The sequence below is a fragment of the Canis lupus genome, chromosome 6, assembly GCF_003254725.2.
Source record: "Canis lupus dingo isolate Sandy chromosome 6, ASM325472v2, whole genome shotgun sequence".
Classification (NCBI taxonomy): domain Eukaryota; kingdom Metazoa; phylum Chordata; class Mammalia; order Carnivora; family Canidae; genus Canis; species Canis lupus.
The window spans coordinates 18,885,356-18,905,874 of record NC_064248.1 but is presented as its reverse complement, the minus strand read 5'-3'; the positions used below and the strand labels follow the sequence as shown (position 1 = coordinate 18,905,874).

The 20,519-nt window shown below is 49.0% G+C and overlaps 1 protein-coding gene across 3 annotated transcripts in view; it reads left to right on the top strand.

The window, feature by feature from the left end:
* The window catches only part of KATNIP (katanin interacting protein), a 195,083-nt gene that overhangs the window by 59,035 nt on the left and 115,529 nt on the right, over positions 1-20,519 (top strand). Inside the window, exons 5-8 of one of the 3 annotated variants that reach the window (XM_025415662.3) lie at positions 1,693-1,862; positions 3,616-3,713; positions 13,478-13,609; positions 17,835-17,978. In XM_025415662.3, coding sequence (XP_025271447.1) covers positions 1,693-1,862; positions 3,616-3,713; positions 13,478-13,609; positions 17,835-17,978 — 544 coding nt within the window. Of the gene's footprint in view, positions 1-1,692; positions 1,863-3,615; positions 3,714-13,477; positions 13,610-17,834; positions 17,979-20,519 lie in introns of those variants that run through there. The other 2 variants (XM_025415663.3, XM_049111268.1) reach the window with 2 other exon arrangements.

Here is a 20,519-nt window from a genome sequence, read left to right as displayed (position 1 = left end):
ATGTCTAAATATAGTCAATCCCTATAATTCATAGGTTCCCTAAATATGAATTCACCTATTCACTAAAATTTATTCGTCAGTATTTGCAATGCCTTTGTGGGCATTCAAAGACATGTGCAGGATGGCAAAAATTTTTGGTTGCCCAACATGCACATTCCCACCTTTGGTAGAAGAAGGGAACACTCCCTCTTCTTATTTCAGCCATTATTCCATAAGCAAGTGTCCTTTTTGCAATATACTTAGTGCCATGTTTTACACATTTTTATGCTTTTTAGTGGTGATTTTGCTGTTGAAACTGGCCCCCAGGCATAGTGCGGAAGTACCGCGTGGTGTTTCTAAGTGCAAGAAGACTATATTGTCTCTACGCAGAAAATACAGAAAATACCCAAATGTGTTGGGTGGGCTTCCCTCAGGCCTGAGTTAGAGCCACTGCTGGCCCGTGAGGTGTATCAACTATGTATTAAATAAAGTGCCTTTAAACAGAAACACACAGCAAGGTTATGTATTGATCAGTTGATGAAGTGTTGCGGCAGAGGCTCACAGGAACCAAATCCTGTATTTTCCCCTAGGGACAAAGTTTCGGTATTCGCTAACTCAGCATTTGTGGTGATTTCATAGAATAAAACTACCACGAATAACAAGAACCAACTACCGTATCAGTACAGCAGGTAGAACAGAGTTTGGCACTTACTACACACCCTTTATGTGATTACTAATTATGTTTAAAATTTTGCATTTTGCCAGTTTGGTAGTGATGTGTTTAATCACAAAGAAGATGCATGCTGGTTGCCACGCGGGCTGGTTGTCTGTATTTCTTCTTGTGTGGAAATAAATCTCATTGATGTGGGGGTGCATGGAGGTGTTTGTAAAGACAATGAAGGATTTGGCGACAGATGGGAGTGGTTCCAGAGGGGCTGGCGAGGATGCTGCCCACTGATTATGGTACTGGCCATATCAGGAGTTGGCCAAGGATGGAGCCTGAGGAGTGAGGTTGGGTTTTTGAGAAGACTTGAACTAGGGGTCCACCCATGTTCACGCCAAGACCCTTTTAGCCAAAAGGTGATAATCATATCATGAATCTTGAACGAATGCCTGCTTTGATATATTCTTTCACTGCATCAGAATATAAAATGATGACATTTGAGATATCAGGGGTGAGCTTTGGAGAACACATTTATTACTGAAGGAAAAAGTCAGTCTGCCTGGTGTGATGGAGGATGTTTTCTGATTTGTAGATGTTCTATGAAACCTCTTGCAAAGGCTTAGAACCTAAGATCCTTAACCCCATGTTTTGTTATACTCTGGAGAAGTTAACACTATCCACACAAGGTGGAGATGCATGAAATTGGGGTCATCCCAGGAAACCCAGGCTGTGTGGTGGCAATGCTAACACATGTCTCAGCCACCGCGGGGTGAGGTCGGTGTGTGCCTGCGTTGTCGCTAACGTGCGTTTGAACCTCAGCACGAAAGCAGAAACACCCCTGCAGGGCCTGAAACCATCTCCCCCTTGCTGCTTTTCCGTGTGTGTAATGGGCCTCTTACAGGCTGTTTGTAGATGAACAGCTGGGCACCCGCCACCCGGCCTCCGATTAGAGACGTTTTGCCCATCAGAGCAGCGGTTCTCTCACCGCATGGGGGTGGGCGGCAGCCCAGGCTCACATAACAAGGAGCAAGGAATCGTTTCTTTTCCAGGATATTAAAGCATTTGAAAACCAAGGACCCCATGCAATTGAGATTGGAGCACTTGGAGCAGGGCTTCACTGTCTACGTCAATGGGGCCAATTCTGAGCTGAAGACATCACCCCGGAAAGCTGTCCACTCTGACTTCACCAGAAGTGCCTCACATGCCGAGGGAACACATGGTGAGCACAGGACCCCCTGGGCCCAGCCACACACTGACAAATTTGGGACAGTGGAGTCCTATCCCATGCACATAAACTTACCAGCAAGTAGCTAGTTAACTATACCCACTTTGGCAGAAAGAGAACTTGGGGCACCTGGGTGGCCCAGTTGGTTAAGCGTCTGACGCTTGATTTCAGCTCAGATCATGATCTCAGGGTTGTGAAATCAAGCCCCGGTGTCAGACCTGTGCTGAGCATGGAGCCTGCTTAAGATTCTCCCTCTGCCTCTCCTCATGCTTGCACGTGCGTGCACTTTCTCTCTCTCTTAAAAAAAAAAAAAAGAGAGAGAGAGAGAAAAGAGCAGGAGTGTGTGCATGAGAGAGAGAAATCCCTTTTTATACCTTTTAAAACTTAGCCCTGGCCTCCATTACCCAAGGGCAGAGGTGATCAGAGCACTAAATTCCCGGCTTTTACATTTCGTAGTGCCAGTAATTGAAGGAAATGTCTAGAATAATTTAAATTATACTCGATTTTCACTGGCTGTGTCTTCACTTCAGTACCTAACCCTGTGTGATATTTGATTCCACTGTTCATTTCTGAATTTAGTTAATCCATACTCCACAGACTTTAAACCGATCCCATGTGTCCTGCACTAAAAGCTCAGAGAGTCTGTGAAGTGGAACAGGAGCACACCAGCAGCTAGCCCAGTACAGGCACCAGAAATGACCTGGTGGTAAAGTGAATGAAGTGACAGAGCACACGGGGTCGGGTCCCAATTTGGCCATGTTACTCTGGGCCTTTGCTTCCTCCTCTGTTAAATGGAACTGACAAGGGCACCCATCCGTAGGGCACCCTTGAAGGCAGGCCACTTTGTCTGAGAAGCTGGTGTGCTACCAAATTATAGGAAGAGCATTTGGAATGAGGCAGAGCTGGGTTTGAACTCTGTTCTGCCACTGTCTAGCTTTGAGACCTCTGGCAGTCGGGCCCTCTCTGACTCTCAGTTTCCTCTTCTATGAAGTGGGAATAGTTAGTCCCACCTTGTAGGCTTGCCAGGAAGATTAAATAATATATGAAATGTTAAATGCCCGTTGCACAATAATCTTGATTCGTGTTGTTCTGATTCATTGCCTTACTCTTGGGTATAGTAACCATCCCAAGCCATTAGTAGACACTAAAAGTCAAAACAACAAAAAGCTAAAAGGAGAAAGCAAAGTCCCAAAACCTTCCTCCAGGAGACCCACGGCCACTCAGCTTAGAGTTTAGCATGAGCTTCCTAGCCCCCAGGGCAACAAGGGAAATGGAATGATTCTCCTAGCTTTTGGGGAGGAGGAATCAGACCAACCTGCTACTAGTTGGGAAAAGCAGGCCTTTCTTGGTCCAGGTTTCAAGGAGGTGCAGGTAATAGGAGTCTTTGTACTTGGGTCACCAGCAATACCTTCACTCATTCAACAAATCTCTCTCCCTTCTCTCCTCTTTTATACAAATGCTGGCCTGTAGTACATACCACGTGTACCCTGCTTCCATATCTCGGAGATTGTTCCTTTTGTATATAGACCTGCCCCATTCAGCTGTGACTTACTTCCCATTCCCTTTCTCCTGGGCATTTGGCTGTTTTCTAATGCCCTGCTGCTATCAGCAGCACTATAGTAACTCACTTCATATACAAGACTTTGGGCACACTAGTGTGCATTTTCAGTGGAAGTCATGAATCCTCCTTGGGTGTGAACTTGTCATTGGTGCCTCACTGAGACTCTTTCCTTCATCCCTGGTACAGATGGTGGACAAAGAACCCTGTTCCGAGAAGCAGAGGAAGCTTTAAGACGCAACTCTCGGACAGCCCCCAGCAAAGTCCAACGCCGAGGATGGCACCAGGTCTGGAAACCTAGGGCAGAGTCAAGACATATAGCTTTAGAATAAGGAGCAGGGTCATTGTGGGAATAGAAATATAATCCAAGCACTGAGAATTCTCATGGTCTGGCTGGGCACCCTACTGATGTCCTCTCTTCGTGTAGTGCTGGCCCTTGAGAGTTGGGGGAGCCTAGGGACCCTCCTGCCCCCTCTTGTGGCATGATCCTCCCTTCCAGATAGGGGATGGGGCCACCCCAAGATGGACTCACAATCCTATCATGGTGACTCATTTATACAGCTGTCTTTCTTTGAGCACCCACTATGTGCCTGGCACATTCTTCGATGCCAGGGATGCAGTGGGTGAAGAAGACAAAGCCCCCTTTCCCACAGACCTAAGATGCCACGTCAGGGTGCTGCTGATGCCAGCAGCTTGCATTTTTGAGTGCCAACCAGGTACGAGGTGTGGGCTAAGCTCCCACATGACTCCTCCCCTTTGTCCTTACAGCAGACCTATAAGGCAAGTTCCAATGTTCTTCCTCTTTTAAGGAAGCCAAGGAGGTGAATGATCAGAAAAGCGAAGTGAGCTTTCCAAGGCCAACCACTAATAAGTGACAGCCTCAGAACTCAAGCCCAGAGCTTTGCTCTGAGTGCTGTGTTCCTGCCTGCGTCGTCCTCACCTGGTGGTTGGTTACTCACACCTTGCTGGGCCGGGGTCAGTGGGTCTCAGCCCCCACAGCACATTCACGTCACCTGGGCAGCCCCACCCGTAGAGATTCTGATCCATGGGGTCTGAGGTGACGCTTAAGCAATGGTGTCTAATCCTCTTTAATCCAGCGGTCACCCATATTGGGAAGTACACTGTGCTGTACATGTGGGTCTGTAGGAAACACTTCCATAAACTTTATTGGCCTATCTCTGCAATAACCCCATAGGTCTGCTAACTGTCCTCATTGTGCCACTGATGAAACTGAGGCCCAGTGAGAAGAGGTGACCTGCTCAGGATCACATGGTGACTAAGGGAGTTTTGAACCCTAGACCCATGACCCCCACACACAAACCCATTGGTCTTCCCTGTGTTTGTGGATCTGTGATTAAGCCCTGAAGGGTGTTCCTGGCCAACTGACTCCCACAGCCTTATCTCAGTGCGGATGAGCAAGGTCTCCAGGGCACACAGCCTAGAGGCCTCCTCTTGTCCCCAGCAATGAATGTTAATTTTTCATTGAGGAGGCCTTTCTCCACATCCCACTTGAGAGCCTCCTTCTTGTGGTTTTGAGTGCCTTCAATTATCAGGAGCCGTATTTGCATCTTAGACTGTGACTTAATGGCTGGCCCCAGAGCCTGTGCAATTTAAAAGACTTGGCCTGAGATTAATTAGCATCCCTCCCCAGCCTCTCCCTGTGGTCCCACACTTCACAGGCCCTAATCATGGCTGATTTCTTGGCTTCCTGATGCCACAAAGGCTCTAATTGTCCTTCTGCACCATATCAGTCAGGGGTCAGTCAGTGCCTAATCGTAGAGACCACTCAAGCTGTTTTAATCAGAGATGAACGTAATGCAGGGAATCAGGTGCTTGTAAGGTCTCTGGGTGGCAAGAGGAGGAGCTAGCGGGGTCCCCCAGGAATGGTACCCAGCCTTCTAGCACAGCCTGCCAGGAAAGCTGCTGCCTAGGACACAGTGGGAAAGGTAGAAGATCAGCCTCAGGGATGTATCACCTTAGCTGTCATCCAGGAGCCAGGTGGCCACCGCCACAGCCACTGGCCCCAGATGATGCCTGCCACAGCAACATGGCCCACACCTATCTGGCCCGAGGAGGGACACTTGAAAACCCGCCGCCTCCATCACCATGCTCATCAGCCAGTGTGTGTCCCCTTCTTTCCATTTCACTTCTACTTTCCCTCCCTTGTATGAGGCCATCTGATCGGCTGCAGAATCCAGAATCCCTAGTGAAAAAGCATCTGGGAAACACAGACTGGCTTTCTGGCCTCTACTGAATGCAATGGCACCCTAGGAGGAAAGTGGAAGGGGTCCTGGGGGGTCAGCCCACCCCTCTCCCACTACTGCATGGACTCTGCTCCAGCCACATGGCATGCTTTGGGGACCACTCCCCCTTGATATGGATAAACCCGGGAGCATTCAGAAGTGGTGCGAGGACTAGAAGCCACATCCCAAAAGAAATCATCTTTTAATTTTGATGTAGCAAGCATTTATTACCTCAGGCTGGGCACTGTGTGGGGCTTTGGAGGTAGAAACAATCAGATAAGGCTCAGTTCTTGCCCTGGGAGCCCCAGCTCTGAAGACTTGGGGACTGCCCAGCCTGCACAGAAGACATAACAACCAGGTCTGAAGCGTACAGAGGACTGGCCTGCCGGACTTGAGAGTGAGCAGCTTGCGGCCTGTGGGCTGAACTTGTCCCCCAGAGAATGTTTTTTGGACTCACACAGTTTTAAAAAGACTTAGTCACTTGCTAACATTTAAATTCAAAAGTTTTTATATATTTTTAAAAAGCTAGATTCCTCCTTCGCTGGAAAAAGGGAAAGATCTGGCCCTCGCGCTGGGCTTCCGCTCCCTGCCAGGCAGCCATTAGCAGAGCAACGTGGCCGGTGCCCTGGGTATAAATGGTCCTATTTGATGCAGTCTGTACCACCCCCTTTAAAGCCCCAGAGCTGAGCCTGAGTGGCAGCTGCCATCTGTTATCAGAACCCGTGGCTCCTGGAGAGACAGAAACGGGCTTTGGAGTCAAACTGCCTACTGGCTGTGTGCCCTGGAGCTGGTGGTGTGACCTCTCTGAGCCTCTGAGCTTTGCGTTCATCATCAGTAAACCTCCTGGGGCTGCCAGGAGGCCATGCGTGCTCAGTGTGTGTCACAGGGGTCTGTCAGCGGGGGCCGTCTGCTGCTTCAAGTAGGAGCACCCGGTGGCAGGGGCACAGACAAGTCCAGAGAGGTGAGTGAGGGCACAGACTCAGGAACCCAGCGGCTGTCGATCAAAGTCTTGGCTTCACCCCTTCCCAGGAGTGTGGCCATGGATGAGTTGCTCAACTTCTGGTGCCTGTCTCCTCACCTGCAGGTAGAGTTGGTAATGGCAACTGCCTGGTAGGGTGGTTAACGAGGACTGAACGAGCCAGGGTCTGCGGAGCATGTCAAGCCGTGCTCGGCACAGAGGAAACAGTCAGCAGTCCTGACCATTGCTGTAGTTGGTAGGGGGTGGATGCTGATGGTGGCTCTGCCTGGAGGCCTCAGGGCCCTTCGCTCTGGGATGTTTCTTCACTTGCTCTGTCCATTGTTCATTCTGTGCTCTCTGCTGAGCAGCAGTGCAAGCGTGGTTGCTTGTAGGTTTTGGGGTCAGCACCCTGAGTGAAACAGGGTGGGCTCTGCTCTCCTGGAGCTCAAGTCTACCGGGGGTGGGTGGGGAGGCAGAGGGCCAGAAGCAAGCGAGCAAAGAAACAAGTGCTACATGGGAGAAAAGAGTGTGGGATGAGATGGACCAGAATCTGGGGAAGAGCTGATCTAGAGAGAGTGGGCAACAAAGGCTTCCCCGGGGGCCACGTCTGACCTGACAGCTGAGGGCGAGCAGAGCCAGCTCCAGGAAGTTCTGGCGGGGGTCTCCAGTGCCTGGAAGATCCCAGGAAGAAGTTTGGATTTCACTTTTTTTTTTTTTTTTTTGAGATTTTCTTTCTTTATTTTAGAGAGAGAGAAAACAGACAAGGGGGAGTGGCAGGCAGAGAATGAGAGGGAGAAACAGACTCCCCACTGAGCAGGGAGCCCAATGTGGGACTCAATCCCAGGACCCCAGGATTATGACCTAAGCCAAAAGCAGATGCATAACCAAGTGAGCCACCCAGGCGCCCCTGGATTTCATTTTAATTGTGACGAATTGTCTGGGGGGGGGGGTTTCAATAGGAGAGTTATGTGTTTGGGCTCATGTTTTAGGAAGGTACCCGGCTGCTACATGTCACAGGATGCCCAAAGGGCCAAGTGGCTATAGGAAGACAAGGCAGGAGTCTTTGAAGCAAGGCTCCCACCCTGTTAGCATGACACAGCCTGTGTCTCTCTGTCCCCCAGCCTCCACCTCACATCTCTGTCCCTAGCCCCCAGAATCCCCGATCACCTCTGTTGACTCCACCCATCCCCAGGATGTCATCCCTGTGGTCTTTCAGTATTTGTTGAAGTTGTCCAGGAGAGATACCATCTGAATCTCAGTTGGTCAGCCTGGACCAGATGCCCACTCCTGCCTTGCTAGGATGTGATCAGAGGCAGGGCCAGGCCCCATGATGCAAAGCCTGCCTGCCCCGAGATGTTCCTGGAGCAGGGCCTGGGGCCCCTAGCTTCTCATCCAGGACAGTAGATAGGCCCAATGTACCAACTGCACTATTGCCAGGAGGAAGAGGGAGGGACTTGTTGGGTTTCCTTTCGCCCCAAGAAGTAGAGTTACATAGAAAATTTCTCCCTGGTAGAAAGTACATGGAGACAGATTTTGGGGTACAGAGGATAGAGAGGAAGGCAATCTTGATCTCACCCTTTTGGGTGAGCTTCATTGCTCTTGGAGGCAGCCAGAGGTGAGCAGTGGTCAAGGCAGCAGGATCCCCAGTGGCCAGTGGTGGCTAGTTCTTAAGAGCCACTCTGCCAGGAGAGGTACCAGAGCCCTGTCCCAGTCCTGGGGCGTCTCCTATATGGTTGTAGCCAGCAGGAAGGACAGGTGGGGCCACACAGGCGCTTGGTGTTTCAGCACTGACCACAGCCCGGTAGGTAGGGAACACAGAGGTCGCAGGACACACCCTGCAGTCCCAGCCTCTCCCGGGCCAGCACAGCTCCCTCCCTTTGGCCTCCCTGCGCTCTTCAACTGGCTTCCTTGCTCTTCAACTGGCTTCCTTGCGCGTTTTTCTGAGTGTCGCTCTAAACTCCCGTGGACCACATGTCACCTTCCCAGAGACCTGGACCAAGACCTTCATCTCTTCCAGTAGAATAACCTCCCTTCTTAGGATCTTGCCTGGCAAGTAGGAAGCACTTTCAGGTAGAGATGTCCCTGACAGAAGGGGCTGCCTCAGACACATGGGCCCCAGGATCCCAGCTCCAGAAGGTCATGAGTCATACAAACACTGGTCTGGAGCCTGACTGGCTGCACCTGTAAAACCCTTCCTAGGACCCTCCAACGGTGGGAGAGCCACAGAGGCGAATGGCAGCGCCGTGTTGTCTTCCGAGCCGCCTCATGCATCGTGGACTGGGCTGGAGGTGATAAATGGTCTCTGGTTGGTACTGTCCTTTATCCCCCACCACTTCTCAGCCTTGGATCTTTCTCCTGCTATCAGTGGATTAAGATTTATGGCTTCCTCAGCCTTGTAATACTTGGGTGGACAGCAGCCTAATCAACAGAGCCCTCGTTTACCAAAATGCTGTCAGATTTGATGAACGTCATCGGCTCTTAGCATTAAATTGGTAGTGAAGGGATTGGCCTTTCAGCAATTTACTGTGGGGTGGGCCTTTCTTAAAGGCCCGGAAAGCAAGTTCATTGCAATTTAAAGCAAAGGCTTTGCTCTGGCTCTAACGCTGTATCCCTGTATCCGGTTTCCTGTGGTGGGCAAAGGCAGCTTGCTTAATCACCCTCCAGGAAAGCCCATGAGTAAAAACGTGAAGCCCTTTCCTTTGTTTTCCTGTTTCTGAGTTTTGAGAACCCCTGCAGTGAGGACAATAAATGAAACAACCCATAAAGCATCAGCTTTCACAGAGACCTTGCACGACACAGACCATCAGAGTGTCGAGCGCTGTTATTTGTAAGAGATCAGAGGAATCCGAATCCAGGAAGAACCTATCAAGTAAGGTAGATTTACTCCCCACTCCAAACCTGCCTGTCAGCGTCTTCGGAGCTCTCCTACCTGTAGAGGGAGCCACTTACATACTGTACAACCTGAACAACCATACAGGGCAACCCGTAGCCTTGATCTTTCTTTCTAATTGACAGTAGCTTGAGTGCACATCTCTTAGAACACTTTGCTAAGGGGGGAGGGCAGGAGATACACACAGGTAACTCTGGTCATGGCATTGGACTGAGTGTGGCTGAGGACAAAAGCTGGTCTCGGGCTGGCAAACTGGAAAATGGGTGTATGGGTATCAGGACTTTTAAATCCTGTCCCAGTATGTGGGTGATACTGCAGGGGTCACCCAGGTCTGGGCGCTGCAAGTAGGCAGGAGAGAGCAGCCACTTGCAAACACCCACTCCGGGTAAAGCAGCGTGCCAAGCGGGGAGCCAGCCAGGAGCTCGGGCATCATCCTTGCAAGCATGTGAAGGTGGGAGGCAGGGAGCGGGCGCCTCCTGGGGGCTGGGTTGGAACCTGCCAGCCTCGTGCTCCTATTGGGAGGTGGGCGTCCTCGTGTGGGTGAGGCGGCTCCCCATCTCCTCCAGTGGTGGCAGAGGCACCTCACTGGGGCTGAGGTGGGAGGGCAGGCCAGATGGAAGACTATTTATTCCCCTCTCAGGCACCCACTCAGCATTTAAAACTCTTTCTGGACCACATTAATTTTGTCAAACGTTGCTTCCTAAACATGTTCTTCTGCTGTGTGTGCTGTGTGAACTCCCTAAGGCCGGGGCATTGATGGTTACAGTTTTTGCTATCTTGACATGCTTCCAGAACCTTGTATGCAGTCAGTATTCAGTAAGAACTTGCTTATTAAGTGCCTTAATGCCTGCTGCTCCTGGCCTTTTGGCAAGGCAAGCAGTCATGCCAGGCTCCTAGGAAGGGAGATGGACACTTCTGGGGAAGGGGAGGATGGGAAAGCAGTAGAGAAGAGAGATCTGCCTGGGCTCTCCTCCTCGAACCCTGGAGGTCTTTCCCGTATTTATAATTCAGACCAGACCAGCAGAGCTGCATTAATGCCAGCTCTTTCACTTGCCCAGTGGGAATGCCCAGTTCAGGCATGGCTGGATCCAGGTGCTCAGACAGTGTAGCAGGGCTTATTCTCCATCCCTCAACTCTGCTTTTCCCCATGTTGCTCTCTGTGGTACCAGGATGGCCACCATCAGCTCCCATCTTCCATTCTGTCACCCTGCTATTGCATCTCTTTGGCTCTCCTGAACCAATCAGCTAGTCACTCTGGGCCAGGAGGATCTAATGTTCAGATCAGCTGGGCCTGTCCTATGCTCCGGCCATCCATAGACTCAGTTCCATGTGAACACTTGGATTGGGAGGAGGGAGGGAGAGGATTTCCCAAAAGAAAATCAGGGTGCTTTTGCCAAAAGACAAGGGAGCACATGAGGGACAAGAGGCAACACTAGCACCTAGTGCTAGGAGAAGCCAGTACTGCTGGTGCACGGACCAACCACACAGGGAGTAGTGAGGTCCTAGTCCAAGCCTTCCCCAGAACTTTATAGATCTCACGCCACTGGAACTTCAGTGTGCATACAAGTCACCTGGGCTCCTGCGAAAATGCAGATTTTCATCCCTAGCTCTAAAATGGGGCTTGAAATTCTGCGTTTCTCACAAACTCCCCAGGAGAAGCCAGTACTGCTGGTGCGCGGACCAACCACACAGGGAGTAGTGAGGTCCTAGTCCAAGCCTTCCCTTTCTAGAGAAAGGAACAGAAACCTTGGGGCGGGGGGGGGGGGGGGGGGGGCGACAGGCTGTGCCCCATGCCTGGTGCTTCTCCCTCTGCACCCCTGCCCCGTCCCCCATTTCCCCCTCACTCTCTCCCTCCTTCATGCCCTCCCTCTTCTCTCTCTCTTTCCCTTTTCTCTTTCTGTCTCTATTTCAGCATTTGGGCATTATTGAATGGTTCCTGAGGAGGAAGGAGGAGCCCGCCCTCCCCAGAATTGTGGTAGAAAATCCATCTTGGAGATGAACTTCAAAGCCCTTACAACTTCATCCTGGCCCGAGGCAAGAAAGCTCTCAGGGATCTCCTGGCCAGGTGTTATGTATTCGGTGTACTACTTACCCTCCATACCCCCTGCTGCTGCCGTGAGAAATGCCCTGAGAGCCAGTCCACACAGCCTGGGAGGCAGCGAGGCCACACTTGGAGCCGGAGCAGAGCGGGCCATCGCCGAGAGCTGGATGGCCTAGCGAAGGAAAAATCTCCCAGAGCACTTTCATTCCGCCCCTCTGTCTCCTCCCTGCCTTTCTCTGCCTCTTCTTATTTACTCTTTCTTTTCAAGACTTAAAAAAAAAATTTTTTTTTTTTAATGTATTTGGGAGAGAGAGCACAAGGGGAGAGGCAGAGGGAGAAGCAGACTCCCACTGAGCAGGGAGCCTGATACGGGGACTTGATCCCAGGAGCCTGAGATCATGACCTGAGCCAAAGGCAGACACTTAACCGACTGAGCCACCGAGGTCCTACCCCAAGATCTTTTTCTCGAATGATCTATAGCCAAGCCCCTGCCTAATTTTTGAGTGTTAGATATTCTCAGGAAAGATCTTAATTTCTTTCTCTTCTCTGCAAAGGCCACTGTAGCCCAGACTGGGCACATTTATTCTTCACATGCCTATTGGGGGCAGTACAGCATGGTGGTTTAGTACTGGGGTCCATCAGCAAACTATAGCTCTTGGGCCAAATCCAGCGACAGCCTGTTCTTATAAATTAAGTGTTCTGGAGACACAGCCGTGCCCATTTACTTAGGCATTATCTGTGGCTGCCTTCAAGCTATGATAGAACAGTTGAACACTGTGATAGAGACCAGATGGCTGGCAAAACCTAATATACTTACTCTTTACAGCAAACATTGACCCACCCCCGGTTTAGAGCAAGGCCCCAGGAGCCAAACTGCTGGGGTTTTGCGGCTTCCTGGCTGTGTGACCTTTAGTGAGAGGCTTGTAGCCTGGTGCCTCAGTTTCCCCCTGAGAAGAGTCTACAAGGACTAAGTGAGCAGAGGCCTCTGCATTAAGTGACTTGGCACTCGGTGTGGAAGCGCTGATGGGGCAAGCAGTGTGCCTGTGGATGAGGAAGGTGTTCAGTCCTAACCAGTGAGACTCCTGCAGGGCAGTTGGGCTCCAGCATCATGTTCTTCCTCACCAAGCTAACAGCTAAGTCCACTAAGCTTGTGGCGATGCTGAGTATTACAGGGATGAAGGCTTCTGACCCACGGTGTGAGGGGAAAAGCATGGTCTAAATCACTGTCCCTCTGCAGAGTAATAAACTCAGTACACCTGGCTTGGCAGATCTCTTCTTTCTCCCAGCAGCCAGGCCTCAGGAGAGTGAGGCCAGCCCAGAAAGTGTAAGGAGGCCCTCACTTGTGGATTCGTGCATGTGCAGGACACTCAAGAGGGAGTCCCCTCTTTTCAATGTGGCTCCCATGGTGCCTCGCTACTGTCACCCTGGCCCCAGCCCCGAGAAGTCCTGCAGGGGGAAAAAAAATCCAGGGTCTCCTAAACTTATTGGATCACAAAGCCAATTTGAGAAAGTTTATCACCCACTAAAATTCTACTGATACGGGGCGCCTGGGTGGCTCAGTGGTGGAGCATCTGCCTTCAGCTCAGGTCGTGATCCTGGGGTCCTGGGATCCAGTAATTAATTAATTAATTCATCCTTAAAAAAGATTCTACTGATAACAGTATTTCAAACCAAAAAGAGTTGATTTAAAAAATTCTGAACACGCTTTGCGCAGTAGAAAGCCGTAAAGACTTTAGGGCAGAGGTGGCGCCACCCGTCCGACCAGCCCACACTAGTCGGTGCGGGGCTGGTGTGCCTCATAGCACGACTGCTGCTGTTCCAGGACAAATGACCTCGGGGTCAGCCCGCTGCCATGCTCACCCCTCAGAGGGCTCGAGCTGTTTGTTCCATCACGTCTGAAACAATCTTTTTCTGTCTAGAAATCTGTGCAGATCAGAACGGAAGCTGGCCCACGGCTTCACATTGAGCCACCTCTGGACTATTCTGAAGATTTTGAGCCAGGAGGAGATGAGACCATCAAGGCAAAGGGTGCTTCTGGGGACCGACCACAGGTAGGACTGGCCTCGGCTTGTGCTACAGCGGCACGTGGGACACTTTGCGACCTTCCCTCCTTCCTTCTGCCCCTGGGGTCCATCACTCTGACATTCGCGTTCACTATAATGAGCACCCAGACTATGGGCTAGATGCCCTGCTAGGCACCCAGGGTCCAGGTGTCAATAAGGCTGGTGTCTAACCCCAAGCAGTGACAGCATATAATATGATGTTCAGGGCGAAGTGAGGGGTGGGGTGCAGGGATACGCAATAGACAAGAATAAACCAAGAAATAATAATACAATAATTTCAGGTATTGTCACATTGTATGAAGAAAACGGGGAGATGGGATAGTGTGGTCAAGAGGGCAGCATTGGACATGGCAGAGAGAGCAGAGAGATTTCCTTCAAGTGTGACATTTCAGTTGAAACCTGATGGGAAAAGCATTGCAGGCAGAGGGACCAGCATGCACAGATGCCATGAGGCTGGGCTTGTTTAAGGAGACAGTGCAGGCACAGCATGAGTGACGGGGGAGTGTGGAACAAGGGGCAGTGGGGCAGACTAGACCATGAAACCTGGCAAGGGTGAGCGTGGACGGTTGGATCTCATTCCAAAGGCATTGCTTTTACACATAGAATGAGCATGTAAATCATCTCCATGGTTATGTAGAAGCAAAATTATCGGAGGGCAGCAGGACAAAGTCAGGCCCCTAAGCCAACCCCTGCTCTATTCACCAGGTGTGTGTTCACCTGTGGGTCCAGGCTGCAGATTCAACAGCCTCCCTCAAAGAACAAAATCTTGCTTCTATGTGCCACTTCTATACCAAAAACCTACCTTTAAGAAATACACATGATTCATAAAAGCAGTGAGAATATTGTCCAGGAAACATCCCTCTGGTGGTGTTGCCTGTTTCTATGTCCTTCTTTGCTCATAAAGAAAGGACAGGTAAGGAGCAAAGGGTCACTTTGTTTCACATCTTGGCTACAAAAGTCCAACAATATATTGGAAATTCTGTCTTCTTGGGGGGAAAAATAAGAAGCCCTTCTTTATGGACTAACCCAATGACCTTGTTTCCTACTTAGTCCCTAGAAGTGGGATTTTACAGTAGGCAGAATTGTGGTGTTGACTTTACTGCCTTCAACACCCACCTCCCCCCCCCCCCCCCCACACACACACACACTTCTGAATCAACAGAACGGTCCCTTGCTTAGGATCTGGGCACATGTCTGTGCAAACAGCCATTGTCTTTCTTAGTCTGGGGGGCTGGTTGGTAGCCAAGTTGAGTCTGTTACAGTCCTAGCCAGGCCCCCTGTCAGAGAATGTGTGGCCACCCTGCACGCGGGAAGTGCGGTAGTTCCCTTCTTCTCCCTTGGCCACTTGGTACTTCCCGTTAAATGAACATATATTCCTTCCTTTGCAAGCTCCCAAGCTCCCTGCAGCACAAGGCAGCCTGCCCCTCACGAGCTATTAAAGCTCCCATTAGCATTCTTGTGTGCACGCGTGCTCTGAATCAGCATCGCCCTGCTCTTGCCAGCGCTTCATTTTCTCCACCGTGAGTGCTTGATTGTATTTCTTTCTTTCCTTTTTTTCTCCCCATCTTGAGGGGGCACACTGTAAGGCTTCACAGTCAATTTCCCCTCGGAGTTATTTTCCTGCTAAGTGAAAGAGTAAAATGGTGACGTCGGTTTTCGGCCACGGCAGAAGCCGTAAGAGATGCAATCTGAACGGTAGAGGGGGGGAAAAAGGCGTGTGGCTAAATATACTCAGCCACCTCACACTGTTTGCAAGCGCAGCTCTGAAATGGAGCAAAAGGAAATGTGTGCCGGCGTGTGTACTTTGCATCTGACCTTCACTGTTGAAGCACACCAGCCTTTCCGCCTTCAATCGTACCCTTAGTGATCTTCAATTTCTTGGCGGCTCCGAGTTCACAGACAGGCATGCCGCAGACATGCTCGGTTGGCCTCCGGCCCATTGATGTGCATGGTGCTTTTGAAAAGAATTACTAGTTGACATTTAAGAATCAGGAGATTCCATGTCAAAATGTGAATTTGGGGCTTGTCTTGAGAAATACGAACATTTGGGAGCCCCATCCTTACACGACAGCGGCAGCTGGAGCTGAGGAGTAGCCGCCCCCGTAGACAGGTGTGTGCACTGCGTGAGCCCTGGTCTCTATTCCAGATCCTGGGCACTGTTCTATACACTGAAGATAAAACAGACAATACCAGTAGGTATCATATACCAGCAGGTGATAGGGTTTATCGGAGAAAGGGCTGGAGAAAGACGGGCAGGGGTCATGTTCTATGCAAGGCAGAGCCTTCTCATTGATGAGGTGCTATGTGAGCAGTTCTCGAGAAAGCCAGGGAGTGAGCCATGTGGAGAAGAGCATGCCAGGCATGGGAGCAGCAGGTGTGGAGGCCCCAAGGCAGGAGGACAGGTGTGTCTAGGCTCCAGTGTGTCTGGGAGCTGGGTGAGCAAGCGGGTAAGGAAAAAGAGGTAAGGCCAAGGCTCAGATGGCCCAGGGCTTTGAGGCCCTTTACTATAGTAAAGATGAAGGATTCTACTTTGAGTCAGAGGGGAAGCCACCGTAGGGTTTTGAGCAGCTTTGGAACTCCTGTGAAAGGAGGACACCTCTTTCCAGAGAGTTCTGCCAAAGTGCTGGGTCTAGTCATGTTGGGCTTTGTGTTGCAGTGGATAATAGGGCCCCATTTATGTATCAGGAATGAGACAAAGTGCACACTTTTTTCTATTAGTAAGATATCTTTTTTTTCCCCCTGATAATGCACAGTCTATATGAAAAAATTCAACTGATACAAAGAAAATAAATCTTTTCATAATCCCACTGCCCCAGAGATCAGAGATGGATACACCCATCCAGAATACAGATTTCTCTTTTTTAAAATATTTTATTTATTTGAGAGAGAGTGAGAGAGAGAGAGTGAGCATGAGTTGGGGAGGGGCAGAGGGCGAGGGAGAAGCAGACTCCCCACTGAGCAGGAAGCCTGACTTGAGGACTCCCAGGACCTCTGGATCATGACCTGAGCCAAAGGCAGATGCTTAACCAACTGAGCCACCCACATCCCCCTAGACTAAAGATTTCTTGTATTCGTTATATGCATGTGTTGATTATATCCAAGTAGAGGTAGTTCATCTGGAATGTTCCAGTCCTGGCCCATTCCCAGTCATTGGAAGTACCCAAATTTAGGTATCTTCTCTGAGTTTCCCTCTATTTTATGGACCCTGGAGTGGGGTGAACAGTGATCTGCCTGCAATTGCAGTTCAGTGTTTTAAAGTCATTGTTACTTGCTAACACATATGCACAATTAAACACCAGTCCCGAGCTGTGTGCCCCCATCATATCTGCCACACGTGGACTCTGCCGAGGCCCATGATGGCTCCCCCACCTGTGGGTACGGCAAAGATTCTATTGTGCCATCGCTGGCCAAGCATCCCCCAGTGGAGCAGCTTGCCCCTCTTCTGGTCCCCAGCAGAGCCTGGCAGCATGTCCCTTTAGCCCTCCTTCATTCATGCCAATGGTGAGGCTTAAAAAATGAAGGATCGTTTTTAGGGCCATCCCATTGTTTGGGTACTTCTGTTTTAGATGGCCATATAAATAACTTCTGAGTAAGCACTATTTATTTTTAAGATATTTATTTATTTATTTATTTATTTATTTATTTATTTATTTATTTATTTATCTGAGAGAGAGAGAGAGAGCAGGGGGAGGGTCAGAGGGAATGGGAGAGAGAGAATCCCAAGCAGACCTCGTTGAGCATGGAGCCTGACTCAGGGATCCAGCCTATGACCCTGAGATCATGACCTGAGCCAAAACCGAAGGTTGGACACTTAACCAACTGAGCCACCCTGGTGCCTCACCTTTATTTTTTGTTATTTTCACATAGATACGATTATATACCATCCACGGTATTTTGACAATCCCACCTTTTTTTATTCAAGATGTGGTGGCCACATCTCCACACAGGTACTCAGTTGGTACTCACTCAGCCAGTGCTAAGGTTGTTAGTGGCCTGAGTTTGAGTTCCAGTCCATTTACTTAGCATGTGCGTGCCGTGGTATGGGTGAGGCAGGGATGGGTTTGACAAGATCAGCCTTGGGAGCAAGATCAGAGAGTGACAGTGAGGAGAGAGACAGGAAGCATGGAGACTAACAGAGGGAACGAGGGACCCCAGCATGTCTTCAGGGACAGAAGTTGCTTTTCTCACACCCATTCTATCTGCTTGTCCCCAGGGCACCAAGTATTCCACTGACAGACTTCCATCCTTCCAACCACCCTGTGATTTTAACTTCTCCCTTCTAAACGCACACGGATGCTCAGACCCTGCAAGCAGTACAGACAAAGAAAGGATCCTCTTAACTATTCAGGATGTAATGGTAAGATGGATTTCGCCTTGTAACCCCACAAAGGGCCAGGGTCTCTGCCATAGCCAAGCAGTTGGGTGGTAGGATGGGCCCCTAGAGAGCATCTTCATCTACACCTGGGAAGATGATGCAGATAACAGCAGGATTTGGCTTTAACAAAAACCTCAGGCCCACCCACTAGATTTAAAATAACATTCATGGGATTTGACTTAATGATATATTTTTTTAAGATAGTAGAAACTCAAAAAAAAAAAAAAAAGATAGTAGAAGCTCATATTAAGTGAATACCTAAAAATTGCTATGCACTATGTTGAGTGCATAACATCCATTCTTGCATTAACCCTGTGAGTTGGGATCCCTGGGTGGCGCAGCGGTTTGGCGCCTGCCTTTGGCCCAGGGCGCGATCCTGGAGACCCGGGATCGAATCCCACATCGGGCTCCTGGTGCATGGAGCCTGCTTCTTCCTCTGCCTGTGTCTCTGCCTCTCTCTCTCTCTCTCTGTGACTATCATAAATAAATAAAAATTAAAAAACAAACAAACAAACAAAAACCCCTGTGAGTTAAGTGCTAGGTGTTTTCTTTCCTTTTTTTTTTTTTTTTTTTTAAGATTTTATTTAATTATTTGGGAAAGGGAGAGGGTGTGAGAGAGAGCAGCAGGGAGGAGGGGGAGAGGGAGAAGCAGACTCCCCACTGAGCAGGGAGCCAAATGTGGGATTCAATCCCAGGACCCTGGATCATGACCCAAGCCAGAGACAGACACATAACCAACTGAGCCATGTAGGCACCCAAATGCTAGGGTGCTTTGAGAGAGGCGTTCTTGAGAGAATTTGCATTCTCATTTTGTAGTTTGGGGAAACTGAGAAGCAGGGAAAGGATGATGCTCACCCAGGCCTCGGAGGAACCCAGACTGGAAACCTGTACCCCATGACTCCTTGTTCCTTGCAATTAACGATCATGGGCTGAGAATCACACTGAGCTGCTTTTTGCTCCCCAGAGCACCCAGTTCTCTGTACGGGCACTGTCTGTTATGAGCGTGATTGAGGTTCTGCCTAGAAGCAAAGTGCTGAGAGGTAGCCATCTACCAGCTGTGCTTAGGATCGAGAAGACCTCTCCTCTGCCAAGTATCTCCTCAATGAACCCATAGCTGGGAACATTGATGGAAAGGTGTTTTTTTAAAAATGAAATCCGATGAGGAAAAAAACAGACAAAGCCAGATTGAGGAGTTACCTGCTGGCCTGGAGTCTTCAAAACTATCCATGGCATGAGAAAGACTATTCCAGATAAAAGAGGCTAACAAGATACCAGTTATGCTGCATGAGATGCAAGGGACAGGGTGATGTGTGTGTGTGTGTGTGGGGGGGGGGGGGGTAATTGCCCTAAATGTAAGGATGGTTTTGAAAATTTGAAAATTCACTATATTAGATAATAATATTGTATTGATGTTAAATTTCCTGAATTTGATGATTATATTGTGTTTGTGTAAGAGAAGGTCTTTGTTTTCAGGTCTTCTCAGAATTGGTGAAGAACCAGTGAATGTAGGTGAAGGGTGTTTGGGTATTTATTATACCCTTCCTTAATACTATTCTGCTATGTTTTCTGTGGGTTTTACCTTTTTTTTTTTTTTTCAAAATAAAAAGTGGTTTTTTTTCTTTTTAAGCTAGCACATTAAGGAGGAGATACTCTGCTTCAATAGAGCTAAGCATCAGCAGAGAAAGAAATAAAGAAAAGTTTAAAAGGAGACCTAGTTGAAGAAGCTTAGTAGGATTGTAATGTCAACTTCCCAATTGTGCTGTGGTGCTTTAATTATGCAAAGTGTTACCATGGGGAAATTGGATGAAGGGTTCATGGGCTGTCTCTCTCTGTTGTTTCCTACAAACAGCATACGAAATCTATAATAAGCACAACATAAAAAGTAAAAACCCACCTGTGAATGGTACCAAGACAAAGAAAGGCATAGATGAGTGGCACCTGGGTGGCTCAGTAGTTGAGCATCTGCCTTCGGCTCAGGTTGTGATCCCGGGGTCCTGGGATCGAGTCTTATTTCTCCCTCTGCATATGTCTCTGCCTCTCTCAGTGTTTCTCATGAATAAATAAATAAAATCTAAAAACAAAAAAAGGTAAAAGCTAAGTAAAAGAAACCGGTCCTACCTTCAGAGGCTCAGATTCTGATCCTGGGTTTGGGCTCAGGCATGTTTTTGTTTCGTTCTGTTTTTAAGCACCAAAATACATGAATGTATTTTGCAGCAATATTTTAGAACCAGTTTTAAGAAAAGAGAGAGCTGTGGATCTCAAAATTTGATATGCACAAGAATCAATTAGGATATTTGTTTAAAATGCATATTTTAGATCTAATTTTGAAACTAACAGAATTTGTATCTAGGAGAGTATAGTTTTTAACACAAGAACTCCCAGTGATTCTGAATCAGAAGGCTTGAAGACTTCAGTTTACCTCATATGAAAGGAAAGTTTTGGAGATAATTTGGACTTTGTGGGTTGGATCTGGAGACTATAAAAGAAAGGAATTTTAAAATTCAAGTTAGAATCTCTTCTTCC